The sequence below is a fragment of the Pelodiscus sinensis genome, chromosome 1 (assembly GCF_052426305.1).
Source record: "Pelodiscus sinensis isolate ZL-2025 chromosome 1, ASM5242630v1, whole genome shotgun sequence".
NCBI classification, from domain to species: Eukaryota; Metazoa; Chordata; order Testudines; family Trionychidae; genus Pelodiscus; species Pelodiscus sinensis.
The window spans coordinates 299,836,303-299,854,976 of record NC_143052.1 but is presented as its reverse complement, the minus strand read 5'-3'; the positions used below and the strand labels follow the sequence as shown (position 1 = coordinate 299,854,976).

At 46.5% G+C, this 18,674-nt stretch overlaps 1 protein-coding gene across 3 annotated transcripts in view; it reads right to left on the bottom strand.

Moving 5' to 3' along the window:
* SMAD9 (SMAD family member 9) overlaps positions 1-18,674 on the bottom strand; it is a 58,849-nt gene that overhangs the window by 37,547 nt on the left and 2,628 nt on the right. For 2 of the 3 annotated variants that reach the window (XM_075919157.2, XM_075919158.2), the window contains exon 2: positions 210-869. In XM_075919157.2, the coding sequence (XP_075775272.1) occupies positions 210-621 (412 nt within the window). In that variant the 5' untranslated portion in view covers positions 622-869. The remainder of the gene's footprint in view (positions 1-209; positions 870-18,674) is intronic. The other variant, XM_089775500.1, reaches the window with a different exon arrangement.

Below are 18,674 nucleotides of genomic sequence, written 5' to 3'. Positions count from 1 at the left end.
CACACTTCAGTAGGATTTCCTTGTCTTTTACCAGGAGAGAATAGGGCCCCTGTAAATCCCAAATTTATGGGCAAAAGCCAGATCTGGAATCCTTTTCAGTTGAACAGAGCCTTCTTTGTTAAGATTTCACAGCAAGATTAGTTAGGATGCACCAAGTACAGACATTTTACCCAAAGAGCTGATTGTATCATTTTCAAATGATCTATTACCTGGGGTCTCCACCCGTCTGTAATGGTAGGGGTTGATGCACACTTCTTTCTGCTTCGAGCCAAATGGAAACTCGCAACATTCCAGTGGTTTCAATTCATGGTGAGACTGTAAATCAGGCCAACGCCACACTCTGCAATAGATGACATGGGGCAGCCCCTTGCGATGGGACACCTGCAGCCTCCCGTCCAAGGAGCGTGGGATTGTGACACACTTGCTGGGCTGGCCAGGACAGCTCAGAGCCCTCTCAAGCTCTTCCATGGCACCTTTCTTCTTCTTCAGTTTCTTCACCAGGGAATCTACAGCCTTCTCCGCCCACTTTTCCTCTTCATCTCCTTGCTTCCAGCCCAGCAGTCTTTTCACTGCTGGGCTGGTGAAGGAGAACAATGAGCTAATAGGGGTGCTGGAGTGCATAAGAAGCACCAATCTCTCAGCTGCTTACAAAGCTTGGGTGAAGTCTTCACAATATTCAAAGCTTGGGTGAAGTCTTCACAATATTCAAAGCTTGGGTGAAGTCTTCACAATATTCAGACAGGGCAGTGGCTTTCACAGAGAGCCTCTTCCCCACATAACAGTCTTCCTAGTGTTAGGCACAGGATGAGAACTTTGCAACTGCGTGGGACTCCGACCTTTCCCCAATAGCACGAAAATGTTGATCAAGCCTGAAACAACAACACAACCTGAGTTAGGTTTAATATAATTCCTGATTTATACTTTTAATAAAATTAGATTTTAAAAAAGAGAAAGAACCTCAAAAGTTTGCTTACTGTTCACTCTCTCTGCTATTTTGTATGCAATATTACCCTTGGAAGCTGGGTCCTTTGTTTTTACATTTCTCTAATATTAGACAAAGCAAAGCATCTATGTAGCCATTTAAACTAGCATTTTCAGACGGTTTCTCGAGAAAGACACTTCCTGCTGTCATGCACTAGGAAAATGCTGCAATGTTGGGATTGCAACAATTGCAAAGTAAAGTTCATTGATTAAAAAACTCCTTTCTTAAAGTTAAAAATAATTCTTTGGTTTTCAGTGCCGTTGATGTATATCTTCGCATATCCTCACTTTAGGACTAAATTTCATCCAATAGAAAAATAGTTTTTAAACTAGATGAGGCATTGTTCTTCTGAACACAACTCCTCTCCTGCTCCTGAAATCTTATACTACCTCGAGTCATATGCCATAATCAATCATCAGAAATTGTAATTACACTAGTCTCAATTTTTCACTTAATAACTTTAAAAAATCTATAACTATTTTAAAGTTATTTTCTCTCCACTCCTCATGAAAAGAAGTCATATTTACTCCGCTTTCTCTAGGAATTCAAAGCTTCTGAATGTGAATCACAGACTTCATGACACAACCGAATAGATGGATCCTGTGCTATATTTGCTAGGAAATGGTCAGTATGAAGACACAGAAACATGTCTATTGACTTTGATTTTTATCTGCTTTGGTTTAAGTAAGCATTCTCCAGATACTTACTGATGACTCTGTCTCCCAGCCCCCTCCCTTTTTCTTCCCTCCCCTTCCTCTCCCCTATTTATTTCAAGTGTACACATCCCAACTCATAACTTCGGTCATCTGAAGAAGTGGGCTGTTCCCACGAACATGATACCATCTACATGTTTTGTTAGTCTATAAAGTGCTACCAGACCATTTGTTGGTTTTTTTATAGGTACTTCAGTTAGGAAGGCTGGAGGTGCTGCAGCTTGAAGTGCTTTCCATCATATACAGGTTTTACAGTTCAGCCCCACTACACAAATTGTTCCAGCACCCAGTCACCCAATCTTAAAAAAGCTAATATTAGCAATGGGAAAGGTACAGAGAACGGCAACAAAAATTATTACAGATATGGAAGAGTTTCTTTATGACGAGAGATTAAAAAGAGTTGAACTGTTTAGCCTGGAAAAGACAACTAATGGGGAGAAATAGCAGATCTATAAAATCATGTGAAGAAAACATGTTACTTACCCCTTCACAGAACACAAGAACCAGGGGTCACTCAAGGAAATGAAAAGGCAGCAGGTTTAAAACAACCAAAGAAAAGTACTTCTTCACACTATGGATGTAAACGACTAGTCGACTACCTGATGAGCAAATGGTTATCAGGTAGTTGAGTAGGAACACGACCAGTCACCTCCCCGCCTACACTGCCTCTATCAGAGAGATGCAGTAAGGGAGGGTGGGGGGAGCAGGAGCCGGTTCTGGGGGAAGCCAGCTTAAAAGCAGATTCCTTCCAGCACCATCTCCATGAGAGGTAGGGGAGGCAGAGGGCAGCAGGGAGACGGGGCGAGTGGCAATTGAGACAAACCCACTTGCGCTGGTTCCAACCGCTGCTCTTCTCCCTTTCAAATGTACCACAGCCGCCTGCAGAAGAGGCACAGAGGGGAACCCGCGCCAGCGTGATTGTTTCCGTCCCCACTGGCCTCTCTCCTTTTGAAATCAGAGGCAGCAAGAGGGGGAGTGAGGAGTCAGAGCTACGGATGTAAGCAACTAGTCATGTAGTCGAGTGAGTGCTCTGCTAGTCACTTGCCACCCCCCCCCCCCCATGCCTCTATATCAGGGGGGAGGGAGGAGGGGAGAAACAGAAGCCGGGGTTGGGTGAGGGGGGAGGAGGGGAAGCTAACTTAAAAGCCAGTTCTTCCCAGCACCATCTCTGCAGTGAAAGGTAGAGCCACAGCCACCCCACCCCCACCAGGGAGCTAACCCTGCTGCAGAGTAGTTTGGGCTGCTCCAAATTCCAGCCTCATGTGAGAAAATGAAAACCTGGATGGGAAGGAACAGTGATGATGATCAGATCCTATTTAATGAACAGAGAACCTAGAGAGCCAATGATCAAACCTGCTGTTTTAGGCTGATTTGGAACACGGGGAACATTTCTTATCTAAGGGGTGTCCCCGGGCACTAATGTATGTAAACAACTGTTCTAGATAAGGCAATCCAATTTTACAATTAGCAGATCTGAAAGCATACGTGGAATACAAACTTACATGCGTAAGAATATTGTCCTGGGATTTTTTTTCCATTTTGAACAAGGTTTTAAATAAACACATTAATCTCTTCCAGTCAAATTAAATAATTCAACAGTGACCTCAGCATGAGTCTGAACACTATTGTTGTTAGTGGGAGAGAAGCCAAGGGTACAGTATAAAAGCAAAAGCAGTGCTCTGCAGATCATGTGATGAAGTCTAAGATAAGGCTATATTATATCATTTCCTTTTGTGCACCTTCATTTCTCTCTTAAAACAAAATTTTTAAAAACATCTGAATACAAAGCATAAATGGTATTAAATGCTGCTTTGAGATATACATACCCTATACTGATATTGACTATTATTATCATCAAAACATCCTGCCTCAATGCTATTAGATTACATAATACTGCTGGCTGCTCAGCAGACGAAGTCATTTGTTCCTGTACCTAAATGTTCCATTATGAAATACCTAGGCAGCCTCTCTGCTATAGTGCTGTAAAGACAGGAATAGGGTAATTCACAACTTAATTTAATTTACATAATCTTTTAGGACCACATCTGTTTCAGACTTAAGCATCTTCTATCAAGCAACTTATACGGGGAGTGGCTGCCTGCTGCACTCCTAGGTTAAAGTTTTGAAGGGCTTTAAGCAATGTCTGATGACATGTTTTCAGTTTTGATAGTCTGGTATGTTCTATGCTGATGACTGGAGTCCATGGAAGAAGGACATCTCAACTCTGATCATCAAACTCTATAGTTTTACAAAGTCATGAGCTTTGCCATTTGAGATCAAGTGTTACTACCAGTCCTGGTCTCACAGTCTCTAAATGTCAAGCTTTGTGGCAATAGCACATGCAACACTTGTGTAAATGCCTTGCATCATTTAGTCAACAACAGTTACTTCTCCAGCTTACTTGGCTTCATGGAACTCAGGTGGAAGGGTAAGACAACACAAAGCCATATTACTTTTCCACTGACTGCTCCTAAGATAGGGAGGCCCTTTAAAATGGACTGAAGAGCTGCTTCGGAGAATTCTGCAACCTGCCACTGTGGCTTTACAGAAGCCATACTAGTAAGGAGCCTGATATGAGGAGAGGCCTACAGAGGACACAGAGCCATCATGTGCATGCTGTTTTGTGACCTGATCCAACTCCCAGTGAAGTCAGTGAAAAGGCATCCAATCCAGTAAGTTAATGGAAGCTTGTCCAGCAACAACACACAGCCCCAGCATGACAGATTCAGGAATAGATCCTGGAAGTCTCACACACTGAGACAATTCAAGGAGTGCCCATGGAAGAACTGGTGCTGCTGGTAATATTTATTCCTGGACAGAGGACTAGCACAAGGTTTATGCATCACTTAATATGTCCCATTTAAATCAAATGTTGGGGACTTTAGTGGTGCATAGCCCCTGAGCTGATCACCATCACATGGGTGGATTTCACTTAACAAGTATAATCCTGCTCTTACGGAAGTCAATGGGAAAAGTTCCACTGGTCTTAAAGAAAACAGGACACGCCTACAAGCTACTGTGTATAGAGCGGAAGCCGGTTTTGCCAAATGCTGTACACACACATATCTTCTGTAAGAATTGCATACACCTGTATGGATGCATTGGAAGGGTACATCTACACAGCAGCGTTATTTGGAATAACTGATGTTATTCTGAAATAACATAGTGCGCATCTACACAGCAAGCCATTATTTTGAAATAATGTCAAGCTGGAGGACTTCTTACTCTGATTCCTGGTAACCCTCATTTCACGAGGAGTAAGGGAAGTCGAAGGAAGATTGCTCTTCCTTTGACTTCCTACTACATAGACAGTGCCAAAAGCAGAAGTAAGCTATTTCGACTAAGCTACACAATTGACATAGCTGAAGTTGTGTAGCTTAATTTGACTTTAGCCCTGCTGTGTAGACATACCCTAAGACTGTCTTGATACCACAGTACACCCAACAGACTGCATGGTTGCCAATGTAGAGAAAGACTGCTGTCATCTGTTTCGGTGTCAATGAAACAACTGAATATGTTCACAGATATTCTCAAAGGGTTTCTTAGACATATACTGTACCATGCTTTGGGATCACATATTGCTAGACACTGGGAAACTGACTCTAGGACAGCAACTAAACCTCCACAAGAATTAAAGGGAAAAGAAATTATCTGCAAAGAAAATGTCTCAGATATAAAAGACACTGTGTTTTAAAGCAATAATATCTGTACATTTCTTCCATAATACGGTTACAACTAAAACCTCAGATTACTGTAACTAGAAAAGACAGAAGGAAAAGAGTAGGGTTTTTTTCAAAACATGTGCCTTTGACACCACATTATGTATATTCTGTTTCACTGCAGTCATTTCCCCCTGTTCTTTGTGTAGGTCTTTCACACAGCACCAAAGGATAGAAAAACAATTTTTAAAGTATGAAAGCATGAAGAAGTCATATACATATACTCATCTAAAATGAGTACAATGCTTTGTCATAATTAGCTCTTATACAGTGCTTTTCCATTAAAGATATTAAGAAGTGGGTAACTGACTAATCGTGTAGTTGATATAATTTATATTGACTACCCGATTAGTCAATAAGTGTCCCCACTACAGCTCTTCCGTTTAAATGTAGTAGGAGCCGGGCGCACAGAGCCACAGCAATGGTTGGTCCTAGACCGCTGTGCAAGCTGGGACTGAGCAGTCCCGGCTCGTGCTGGGTCCCAGACCGCTGGCCTGATACAGAGACACCAAGGAGGGGGGGAAGCGAGCAGTCGAGTGGAGACTCAACTACCCGATAAGCCTAGGCTAGTCGCTAGTCACTTACATCCCTACTTTTCATCATTAGATCTCAAAAGCAGGAGATTAAGATCATTAGCTTAATTGTACAAATGGAAAATTGAGGTACAAAGAGGTGAACTGAGATCATTGGCAGTGCTGGAAACAGAATTCAGGTGTCTGAGTGCGAGTCCAGTGCTGAATCCATGGAGCTACACTAATTCCCATAACAAGGAACAGCTGAGAGGCATAGAAATAAAGCCAAGAGGTGGGAAAGAGAGAGAAACCATTTTGAAAGGGAAACCAGGCAAGTAGATGGGACAGGAGGAAAAAAAGCTGAGCGGGAAGAAAAAAACATGAGGTAAGATGAAAGAATCTTATTGCAGCTGCAGATTAAGCATGAAGATGAAAGCAGGCCTGCAGCTGAACGGATTTCATTAACAACACACTACGTTTATTTTTAAGTGTCCCATATTTGAAGGCTGTGAATTTCAGTTCTAGACTATCTACATGGTTGAATACTATGTCCCACCCTCTTCTGTCATTTACAGTTTCTAACCCCTTGCCTAACATGTCTGAACACAGCTACCCTTTCATCTAGCTGTAACTTGGTTCATGATAAATGTGACTTGAGAGAAGGATTTTTGATAATGGTCATTCTAAACCTGGTCTTGCCACACGCATGTGCAGATGCAGATACTAGCAAAGCACTTGGGGTGAAATCCTGCCCCTACTGAAAGCAATGCGGGTTTTGCTACAGACCTTTTAACCTTAACCAGAGATTTTAACCTTAAAGAATTCCCTCACTCACTCAGCTTTGAATGGCCCATGATGTGATGAGAGAGAGCTTTACTTCTTTCTCCCTGAACACTGCAATCAGTCCTGGATCTCTTATGAATGACTCAAACTACTTCAGCTGTGTGGCACTGCTAGTGACTCCCCATGCCAGAGAGTCAGTTGCTTCTATAGCACCAGACCTCTTAGCTCGGAATCTGTTGTAGGGCCTTCTTAGAGTATGTCTGCAATAAATGGCATGCAACATGGCTATGGCTGGTGTCAGGCTGCTCACGTGGGCTTGTGTGGTTGAGGTATGGGGCTAAGACAGCAGTGGAGATGATTGGGCTCAGGCAGAAGCGCAAGTTCTGAAAAAACATGAAGGGGGTGGGTCTCAGAGCCCAGGTTCTAGCCTGAGCCCGAACAAGAGTGCTGCAGGGTTTTTACTGCAATGTAGACAAACCTTTTGGGACTGGGTATCTGGGAGTGAGGAGAGGGCAGGTGAGGGCTGCAAGACAGCTTCAGGCTGGAGCACGAGCGCGCCAGTGAGGCTGCATAGAGGCACTCAGGAATAGATCTGTGCTTCCAATAGATCCTTGACATCTGTGTAGGGCTCAGAGCACCAATTGGGCTTCCAGACTCTACCCACAGATACGTTCACTGGAGTCAAATCTCCTCTCTCTGTACAAAGACTCTGAAGGGATTCTCTGCCTTTCAGATTTCTTTACATGGTATTCTGCTGTACCCTGTCATGATTTAATGTTTCTCCATCCACTTACTGCTGAGTCACACAAACGGGGCCCAATCTGGCAGCCCTTCCAAATCCCACTGTAACCAATAGTTGTTTCAGATTCAGAGCCTACAGAATCAGGCCCAAAGTGTCAGTTTTCCTCATCTGAGAAGGATATTGCTCTAATCCAGAGATTCATGACCAAAGAACAGCAGGTCACATGGCCCAATTAGCACACAGTTGTGGCTCAGTTGTATGCTAAAGGGTGGCAAAGTCCAGGGCTAGGACTACTATGCCACCAGGGCCCACGCATGGGAGTTGGGGCTGGCCGCCAGGCCTTGCACACCAGGGTCAGGGCTTGCAGTCAGAGCTGCCGCCTGGCCCCTCACAGCTGGTTCTGGGGTCAGGGCTATCACATAGCCCCACACAGCAGGGGTCAGGGTCAGGGCTGCTGCTCAGCCCCACCACTGAAGCTCTAATCTTGGTCCCACTCTGTAGAGGTCCCTGGGCTGAGGGGATTGGGCACAGCAGTTGGGGTGGGTGCTGTGGTTCTCAATCTGAGGCCCAGCTAACACATTTCCAATGGTATTTGCAGCCCACAATGATTAATAGATTGAGAATCACTGCTCTTGTCCAGTGCTTCTCAAACTTTTTGGCCCATGGCTCACCTGACTCAATACAAACCTTTCTGTGCACCACCAGTTGCTAATGGAAACTCGACATTAATTACATCATTACACCCGAGTCATTTTGCTAGTGCAGCAGCTAGGAGGAAGGGTTTAATTTAATCAGTAAGAAAAGATTAATTTAAATTATTAAACAGGTTAAACACTTTAACTTTCTCATGTTAGTTTATCAAATTTCATTTTAAATAAAGTAAAATATTAATTTATGTCCAACACAGAAGGTTCCCATATTTTCTTTATTTGTAGCAGCGGTGGGGAACCTTTTTGGGTCAGGAGCCACTAACTCACAGAAAAATCAGTTGGGGACCACACAAATGAGAAGCCTCATTGATATGGCCCCAGCTGAGACACTTTGCTCCTGTGGCATTCCAGCCCCACTGGGGGAGGGGCAGGGAGGACTGAGGTTCATGGTTTCCGATAGCCCAGATTAACTCTTCTGGGGTTCCAAGGTTAATGGATTTTGCAGACCCCCCTATTTGGGGTTGGGACAAAAATGAGGGGTTCAGTGTGTGGGACAAGGCTGCCAGCAAGAGGAATGGGGATGCAGGATCTGGGCAGGAGGTGGGGTGCAGGAGGGAGTGAAGGTGCAAGGTCTGGATGGGAGGTAGGGTGCAAGTGCAGGCTGGGAGTAGGATGCCTGGCCAAGGGGAGGGGGCAAGAGCAAGGGAAGGTGCAGTGTGTGGCCAGGAGCAAGTATACAGAAACAAGTCTGGGTGCAGGAACGGGTAGGGGTAGGATGTCTGGCTACTGAGGAGAGTGCAAGAGCAAGGGAAGATGCGAGAGTGGACTGGGGGTAGGGTATCTGGCCAAGGGGGAGGGTGCAGGAGCGGGCTGGAGGTGCAGGGTCTCGGCAGGGGGAAGATTGCATGGGGGGCTGATAGTGTGGGGATCTGGGCATGACAGGGACATATACTTGCCTTTGAGCCCCGTGCCGGTCCCATGCACTGCCTCCCACTACTCCTAGTGCCCAGATTCTGGCCAACGGGAGCAGCAGGGAAATCCTCCAGCCGGGAGAGGGGGAGCACTCCTTTCCCACAAGACAGATTGCACAGCGAGGCTCAGGACTTTCTCTCTCCTCCACCCCCATGGGAAACCGACCCTGGCACTCTAACTACATGGGAGAGGGAGGGAAAGGCTGGAGCATGAGTGTGGGTGCTCAGCTGTAGGAAGAAGGGGGGTGCTGAGCTTGAGCCACGGACGTGGGAGGCGGCAGGGTCTGCGGACCACAGTTTGAGAACTATTATCTTACAGTTTACTGATGATAGGAGCAAATCAAAAGAATCACTATACAGTAGTCCAATATAGTCCAATAGCAAAGCAGGATGACTTCCCTCCCCTACTGAGGGGGTCAAATCCCTCTGCTGGGTATAGCTAACTCCGCCCTGCCCTCCTTGCAGCGAGTGCACAGGCAAGACAGGAAGTATAAGAGGAGGGCTCTGCAGCTCAGTTAAGGTCGGACCAGGGAAGGAGGCAAAAACCCCTCCCAGAGGCGCAAGCCCTCAGCAGAATCCAGGACCGGCTGTATGAGAGAAAGTCCAGAGGTCCAAGCCCAGATATCACTGTTCACTAGGGATGTAAGCGACTAGTTGATTATCCAATAAGCCTAGTCAAGCAGAACTGGGGTCAGAGGTAGGGGGACCTACTCCACCAGGGCCCTAGCAGCAGCAGGCAGTCCCCTTACCATCTGACCCCAGTTCTGTAGGCAGAGCTGGACATGCGCTAACCTGTAGACCAGAAGGCTGAAGTCAAAGACAGTTGCTGTTTGCCCCAGCCAGGAGGTGGAGGGCCACAGACTAAGTGCTTAGCCCACACCTAGAGGTTCAAGCCCAGATATGACTGTTCACTAGGGATGTAAGTGACTAGTCACTACTCTACTCGCTTTCCCTCCCCACACCTTGCTGCCGTGGGGGATGCAGGAGCTGATGCTGGGGGGAGCTGGCTTAAGAGTGTCTGAGCTACCACATGGTCCCTGATACAGTGAACATGTTGGATAGTGGAAAAGGAGGTACAGGCAATGTTAGACATGCAGGCAGTTGAAAAGTCCCAAAGTGAGTGGCTCAGTCCCAAGGTCTTCATCTCAAAACCTGACAGGACCTTTAGTTTTATACAGATTTTAGTAAGGTACATGCCATATCCAAGTTAGAGCAAGTTGGCTAAATAGCAGTTTGCATCTCCAAAAGGAGGATTCAGCATACCCCAGTGAGCCATCGTCCCAGCACTGTCTACATGGAGATCTAGGTCACCACTCAGGGGTCTGGATTTTTCACATCTTGACCTACAAAGTTAAACTGATTTAGTTTTCTAGCGTAGCCTGGGCTTTTGGTGCCTAGCTGGGGCTTAATTCTCCAGTTCAGTCTCACGGGTTGATTTCAATCAACGTAGACCTTTACCAGAATAAAACAACAAGGGCCCAATCTTACAGTCCTGGCTTGACCAAGTTGTGTTTGACTAAGGACTTTTGGCAGGAGTCTCCAGAGACCAATGAAAGAGGAGGCTTAAGCAATTACTGATACCATTTATTACTGACTAGACTATCTGAATGATAACAGGACCTCTTGGTGAACGGCACCGTAGATACACACAGTAAGAGAAGGTACCTTCTCCAAGAGTTTACAACCCAAATATCCCCATTTTACAGACATGCAGAGTCCTGCATCCTTTGCATACCAAGCATTCCCAACTAAGTTGTACCAGTGCCCAACATTGTTTCTAAACAGGGAACCACTGGAAAAACTAATTAATAGTTTTAAAAATAAATGCTGGCCCTTTTCAAATGAAGCGCACATCTATATGCCATAAAGAACACAAAGGAAGAAGGGGACTGCTGAAGTATTTCAGTATCAGTGCTGAGCTGGAGTATATTTTCATACTAATCATATCTTGTAATTCTCGTGATTAATCCCTATGATTCCTGGAGCTTTTCCCATACAGCCATTTTAGGAAAAAGAATAGCTTGGAATTAGATAGGTAAATAGGTATGAAGTTTAATAAGGACAAATGCAAAGTACTCACCTTAGGAAGGAACAATCAGTTTCACACATACAGAATGGGAAGCGACTGTCTAGGAAGGAGTATGGCAGAAAGGAATCTAGGGATCACAATGGACAAGCTAAATATGAGTCAACAATGTGATGCTGTTGCAAAAAAAAAAAAAGCAAACATGATTCTAGGATGCATTAACAGGAATGTTGTGAGCAAGACACAAGAAGTCATTCTTCTGCTCTACTCTGCGCTGATTAGGCCTCAGATGGAGTCTTGTGTTCAATCCTGATCACCACATTTCAAGAAAGATGTGGAGAAATTGGAGAAGATCCAGGGAAGAGCAACAAGAATGACTAAAGGCCTAGAGAACATGACCTATGAAGGGAGACTGAAAGAATTGGCCTTGTTTAGTTTGGAAATAAGACTGACGGGGGACATGATACCTGAAAACTGCTATCAAAAAGGTTTCACAAGAAGGAGGGAGAAAAATTGTTCTTCTTGGCCTCTGAAGTTAGGACAAGAAGCAGTGGGCTTATACTGCAGCAAGGAGGGTTTAGGTTGGACATTAGGAAAAACTTCCTGTCAGGATGGTTAAAGACTGGAATAAGTTGCCTTGGGAGGTTGTGGAATCTCCATCTCTGGAGCTATTTAAGAGCAGGTTAGATAGACATCTAAGACATCTAATGGGGATGGTCCAGGAACGGCAAGGGGACTGGACTCAATGACCTCTCTAGGTCCCTTCCAATTCTAGTGTTCTGTGATTCTAGATATACAACATATTGTAATTAGGGATGTAAAAAATAGTTTAAAAAGTAACATTGCACCTGTTAAAAATTCTAGTTGTTAGACACGCTGCAGGCTCTGCAGTATATAAAACTTATATTGCAGAACCTGCAGAGCAGCCGGCTTCCCAGGAGCAGGGCCGGGAGCCGGCGCTTATATTACAAGCCAGCTCCTGGCATGCTATGGCTGCTAGCCCTGCTTCTGGGCAGCCAACTGCTGTCCCTGTGCTGCGGGCTCTGATACAGAGGCTACAGCAAGGAGCTGCAGCCAGCTGCTGGTACATGTTAGCTGCCAGTCTGGCAGCACAGGGTAACAGCTGGCTTCCCAGGAGCAGGCTGTGTATTAGAGCCCATAGTATGGGGCTGCTGCTGCTTCACAGAAGCAGAGCCAGCAGCCAGTTCTTATAAGCCAGCTCTCAGTGCACACTGGCTCCTGGCTATCAGCCCCACTCCAGGGGATCCGGTGGCACTGTGGGTTCTGCAGTATAAGCTTTTAAGCTGGCTCCCTCCAGCACTGGCTCCTGCCTGTAGGGGGAAACAAAGGGGAGAGGCAGGGGGTTTTCAGAGTTAGCATGTGCTAAGAGCTTGCTTAAAAGCTGGCTCCCCATGTGTATCAGCTCTTGCCTGCCCCCCCTCACCCTCCGTGCTGCTGCCTCTCAGAGTAGGCAAGGGGGGGGGGGGGAATGCATGTAGTCAACAGGATTAACCGATAAGCCTAGGTTTACTGGTTAATCGTGCAGTCGTCTGCACAGGGACATCCCCAGTAGCTTGCACAAATGAGTGCTCTAGAGCATGAAACCCAATAGTATCCTTTGGGCTTCTGGTGTGGGGCATCTACAATCTCTGACTGCTGGGGGATCAGATCCAAATATGCCAGTCACAAGGGGGAGTGCTGAGTGCAGGCTGGTAGTGGAATTACTGGATTTGCCTCTGTAAAACTGGACCAATGGCAAAGACCCCATCACTGAAGAAACCAACTGACAGATGCTGCTGAAGGTGGACTGGGCATTTTCCACTTACAGCACGCCTACACAGCAGGGCTAAACTCAAAATAAGCTATGCAACTTGAGTTTATAGCTTATTTCGACTTCCGGTGCGGTCTACACTAGGGATGTTAAATTAACATTAATTAACTAAATCGAACAGTTGATTGGACTTCCATCAGCTATTCAATTATTCTATAAGAACGCCTCTGCCTTTTAACTGTAGCAAGAGCCCTGCCTGGGAACTACCACTGATCCCACGCTCCTTGCAGAGCCTCAGCTTTTGAAATCTACTAGAAGATGTACTTGGCATTGTTCAGGCCCTCAATTCAATTTTTCTTTGTTGGGAAATCAGATGAAACTGTACATGCTTTAAATCATTGCTCTGGAATGGGGCTGGGGATGAGGCATTCAGCCTGCAGGCTGCCCCAGGGAGGACTGTTCCAGCCCTCTCTCACCACAGCAGTTTGGGGCCAGGTGAGACGTGCCTCTCCATGACTGCCGAAGCTCCAGCGGGCACAGCTGCGGGAGGGATGCATGTCCCCCAGATGGGGCAGGTCCAGGTTCATCTGCCCCCAAGCCCCGCAGCCAGAATAAGGAATGCAGCAAACTGTGCATCTTCCCCTTGCTCCCTGATGAAGAAGAACAGCCAGAAAAGACCCCACATGAATCAGGGAGTGGGAGGGACTTTAGGCCCCATGCTCCCTAAAGGGCACTTGGGAAGTGGGAGGCTCAGGTCTGGGACAGTGCTGGATGGGGTGTGGTGCATCCCCAGTCAGATCTTTTCACCTGCCTGGTGACTTTGTCTCGTTTCCGTATGGTTTTATGAGATGCAATCCCATTCCAGGCACATCCCATTTTCCTGGAACAGCCAACCCCTGACCTTGCTTTAAGTTATGATAAGAAGAAGATGCATACCAAATTTGGTGATCCTGGCTCTTCCTGTTTAGGAGGAGTTCTTGAACAGACAGACACACACATAGACAAACTCTCTCAAAAAGATAGCAGATGATGACATGCGGATTTCGGTGCTTAAATTTAAGTCCCTGAAGTATGAAAGTGATGTCCTATGTTGGGCATCTTTACACCACTTTAAGGGTTTCACAGTTAAGTAAAACAACCTAGAAAATTAAATGCCAAAAAAAACCCCAAAGAACAAAACCAAAAACCACTTGAACTTTGTTGAATGTTTTACTTCCCAGCACAATTATTATTTACACATTGCAATACAGTTAGCAAACACTCCATTGCAGAGTGTAAACCAAATCACATAAACAACAAACAGCTCCATGCTTCAAGTTGCTTAAAGCAGCGGTTCCCAACTGCCAGTCCGTTGAATGCTGCTGGTCCGCGACCCGCTGACTGCTGGGTGGTGGCAGCTGCTGGAGCTCAAGCCAACTGTTTGTGGCAGCTTATCTCTGGCAGCCGTGGTGGCTGAAGGCGCAGCAAGAGGATGCGGAAGGAGGCACCTCCCTCCTTCTTCCCCCCTTGGTAAAGGCAGACGGCTGGGGCTCCATGCTTTCTCTATCCACCTGCGCTCTGCTTTTGCCAGTGGTGACACTGGGGCTGAGGAGGTGGAGCAGGAGGTGCCTCCATCCCTCCTTGGAAATGGCGGCCCGGCTGGAATGCCGCACTCCACCCCCACACCCCACCAATGGGAGCACAAGATGCACTTGGGGAGGGAGGAAGTGCAGAGGAGGAGGGATTACATGCTGCCAAAGACTGTTCCCCTCCTCCCCGCACAGCAGTAACGGCCACACTCCCTATGGGGGCAGTCTCGCTCTGGAGAGTGAGGAGGTGTGGTGGGGGTAAAGGGCTGTTGGGTGAAGGCATAGTGGGGTCATGGGGCAAGAGGGTGTTGGCATGGGCTACAGGGGTCAGAGGTTAAAGGGTCAAATAGGTGGGGAGTCAAAGGGTGTTAGGCACTGGGGAGCAAGGGGCTGGATTGGGGCTATGCAGTCAGGCAACATTTTATTTGCATATTCATTATAGGGATGTTAAATATAGGTTAATTAGCTAATCGACTAGTCGATGGATTTTCCATCAACTAGTCGATAAACGGGGGAGCCACAGTGGGGTTAGCTCCCAACCCAAGGAGTTAAGCCTGCTGTGACTCTGCCTTTGAAATGTATTAAGAGCCTGCCAGCTCCTAATACATTTAAAAGGCTCATGCACAGTGTGTGTGTGGAGCGGGGCGGGGGGGGAGGGAGGGAGGGGGGCACAAGCCAGGCCAGATGATTCCTAGCTAATCTTAATACATTTAACAGGCTAAAGCGCAGCAGGGGGGACTCAGCGTGAGCCAGGAATCAGGTGGCCCAGCTCGTGCCGGGTTCCCCCCCAACTGCACTTCTGATTTTGAAATGTATTAAGAGCTGCTAGGCTCTTAATACATTTAAAAAACAGATGCAGCATCTGGGACTGGGCATCAGCTGGGAATCAGCTGATGCCCAGCTCGCACCTGGTCCTCACTACTCCCCTATCCCCATGGAGGCAGTGCTGGGGGAACTGGATTTTAAGCTGGCTCCCCCAGCACTGGCTCCTGCTCCCCCCACTCTCGTTGCCTCCTGGCTGGGGCAAACAGCAACTGTAGGTAGTAAAGGGTGAATTTTGCAACCAGGCCTTCAAAAGTCAACCACTAGAAAGACGGGGAATAGCTCTATGAAGATGTGCTGCATTTGAAAGTATGTTGGAAAGAAAAAGCAATAGGAATTTTCTGTATCAGTGTACCTGCTGAAGGGAGCTCCCAAAATACATTTGGCTGGAGGAGTACCCCTTTGTCTTATTTTCTGCAATCCTGGATTCTGAACTCAAAGAAAGTCTCTATCTTGTTTGCATGAGGTGTGGCAACAATTCTTGCAGAAACCTAGGAGTGGTCCTTAATGGTCAAAACCACATTTGTCGAAAGCCAGATGCATCTGTAACACAAATCTGGTATCTCAGCTTAATACTAACTCAAGCATATTTTCTAGAAATGATTTTAGTAGTCTTGGGTCAAATCATGTAACCCTTTGGTACTGCTCTCTTGAGTAGAGACTGCAAGATATTGAGTTAACTAAAAATAAACAACAGAATTCTCAGGACCAGTCACAGACTCTTGAGTATTTATAGAATGAAAATGTGCTTATAATAATCGTATTATTTAAACATGACACAAAAAAACTGACACTGCAAATTAGTCAGGTTATTTTTTGAAAGGTCATTTTATGAAACTGAATTCTGTTTCTAATTTTTGTCTTATAGCAAATGCTCTCAGAGTACTAAAACAGCACTCTTATATTGTCATTAATTTATTATTTTGTGCTGCTAATGTACATTCATATTGTTGTTGGTACCAACCAGTAGCAGGAAATCAGTCAAGAACAACCATCAACTGCATATATGGGCTTTTTTGGTTATATTATTTTTACTTAAAATATTTACCATGCTATCTCCTCCTCCCCCTACCCTATTCCCGACACTTATTTCCAAAGAATGTTCTGGGCAAATAGAATCTATGCAAATACTCACTAGTATTTATTACATTACAGGCAGTCCCCGAGTTACGCAGATCCGACTTATGTCGGATCCGCAGTTACGAACGGGGATTTTCTCACCCGGAGGACTGGAGCGGCGGGACGCCTGGTCCCGCCTCCCGCCTCCTCCGGGGCGAGAAAATCTGCTCCCCGTCTCCCTGGTCTGCTGGGGGAGCCAGCAGACCAGGGAGACGGGGAGCAAAGCAGCGGAGGACCTGGGGCCGGACCCGCGGCCGCTTCCAGATCAGCTGGAAGCGCCGCGGTCCGGCCCGGGTCCTCCGCCGCTTTGCTCTGCGTCTCCCTGGTCTGCTGGGGGGGGGGACGCAGCTAGTGCCCCCCCCAGCAGACAAGGGAGACGTGGAGCAAAGCCCAGGGCCTGTGGTAGAGCAGGTGGGGCGCTGCCGGTTGGTCCCGCAGCACCGCTCCTTGGCGCTACTGGACCAACCCGGCAGCACCCCAGCTGCTCTGCCCCAGGAGTCCTGATTCAGCCGCTTCTGATCAGTTTCAGCAGTGGCTGAATCAGGACGCCTGGGGCAGAGCAGTTGGGGTGCTGCTGGGTTGCTCCAGTAGCGCCGAGGAGCGGCCGCGCTACTGGACCAACCCAGCAGCACCCGAGCTGCTCTGCCCCAGGCGTCCCCAAGTTAGCCGCTGCTGAAACTGACCAGCGGCTGACTACAGGAAGCCCGAGGCAGAGTTGCTCTGCCCCGGGCTTCCTGGAATCAGCTGCTGATCAGTTTCAGCAACAGCTGACTTGGGGATGCCTGGGGTTCTTAAGTTGAATCTCTATGTAAGTCAGAACTGGTGTCCAGATTCAGCCGCTGTTGAAACTGATCAGTTTCAGCAGCGGCTGAATCTGGATGCCAGTTCCGACTTACATACAGATTCAACTTAAGAACAAACTTACAGTCCCTATCTTGTACGTAACCCGGGGACTGCCTGTATATTATTTGCAATGGACAAATTAATCAAAAGCACAGGCTTTCATCAATTAATTTAAATCAAAAGGCACAATCGAGCGCATATTGGAATTGCTGAAAGCCATTGTCATCAGTAGTAATACTCTACTTAACACTCTGATTAGAGGATCACTAGTAATTAACAGCTATCATCCTCTGAATTAAACAAGGGGAAAATAAAACTTTATAAAGATGGATTAGCCTGACCATGAGTATTACGACAATTTAGCATTCAAAATAGTATTCAACCCTTTGTCTCCTTAACTGATAACTGCAGATAGTTAAGATGAAGAAAGTTTGTAAAAAAGGAGGAGGGGGCAACTGTCCAATGTTTTGTAACATTTTGTTGTGTTGGCAAAAAACCCTTTTAGTGACCACACCCAGAGAGCGTTCACATTGCTATGTAACAAAATCATAACACATACCCAGTTCTGGCGAAAAAAGACTTCCACCTCCGTGAGGGACTTTTGTCTAATTCCAGGGGTTTAGGCCAGGTTGTGCTCCCCTGCAGTTAATGCAAGTGCTACCACTGATTTACAATGGGAGATTCCACCACACATATCTATTCTCAATATATGTTTTGGATATATATGTATGTGTCTCTTGGATTTGGACAAACGTGTTAAAATAGATACCTACCTCATAAGCACATTGTGAAAATGAGTGTTGTAAGGCACTGGGGACGTAAACTGTTGTACTTAATTTCGGCTTATACATAAACAAAAGTGTCTGTGTCAGATTCTGGATGCATTTAATGGTTTGACAACCTTTATTACCATAGTAAGTATTAATAAAATACACTAGGTCCATATTAGTTATTTTTGTAAAATTGCTGGTGTTTCTAAATGCTAGTAACAAAATGAAGAATACATTTACATCTCCCTCTTCTAGAAAAGCAAGACAGAGACAAGATTTTGAAACCACTGTAGACTAAGGATGTAAAATCCCAGTTAATCAGTTAACTGGTAAAACCTTAGGTTTAATCAGTTAACCGATTAAGCAGATCCTGTTCACACCCACCTTACCCTGGACAGTCTGATATTTGCACCATCTGTCTGGTATTCAGGTATTTTCTGAATTTCCGGCTGGGTGCCTGACGGAAACCTGGTGAGGGCGGGGGAGCGACTGGGAGGTGGGGCCGCATGCCAAAGCCGGGTGGGGCGGGGACCCGAACTCCCAGCCTCTCCCCCCGCCCAGCTTTTGCATGAGACCAGAGGCTCCCAGCGCCAATCACGGCCCCGCCTCCCAGCTGGGAGCCTCTGGTTGCACGGAGAAGCCGGGCAGGGGGAGTGACTTCCAGCCCCTCCCCCGCCTGGCTT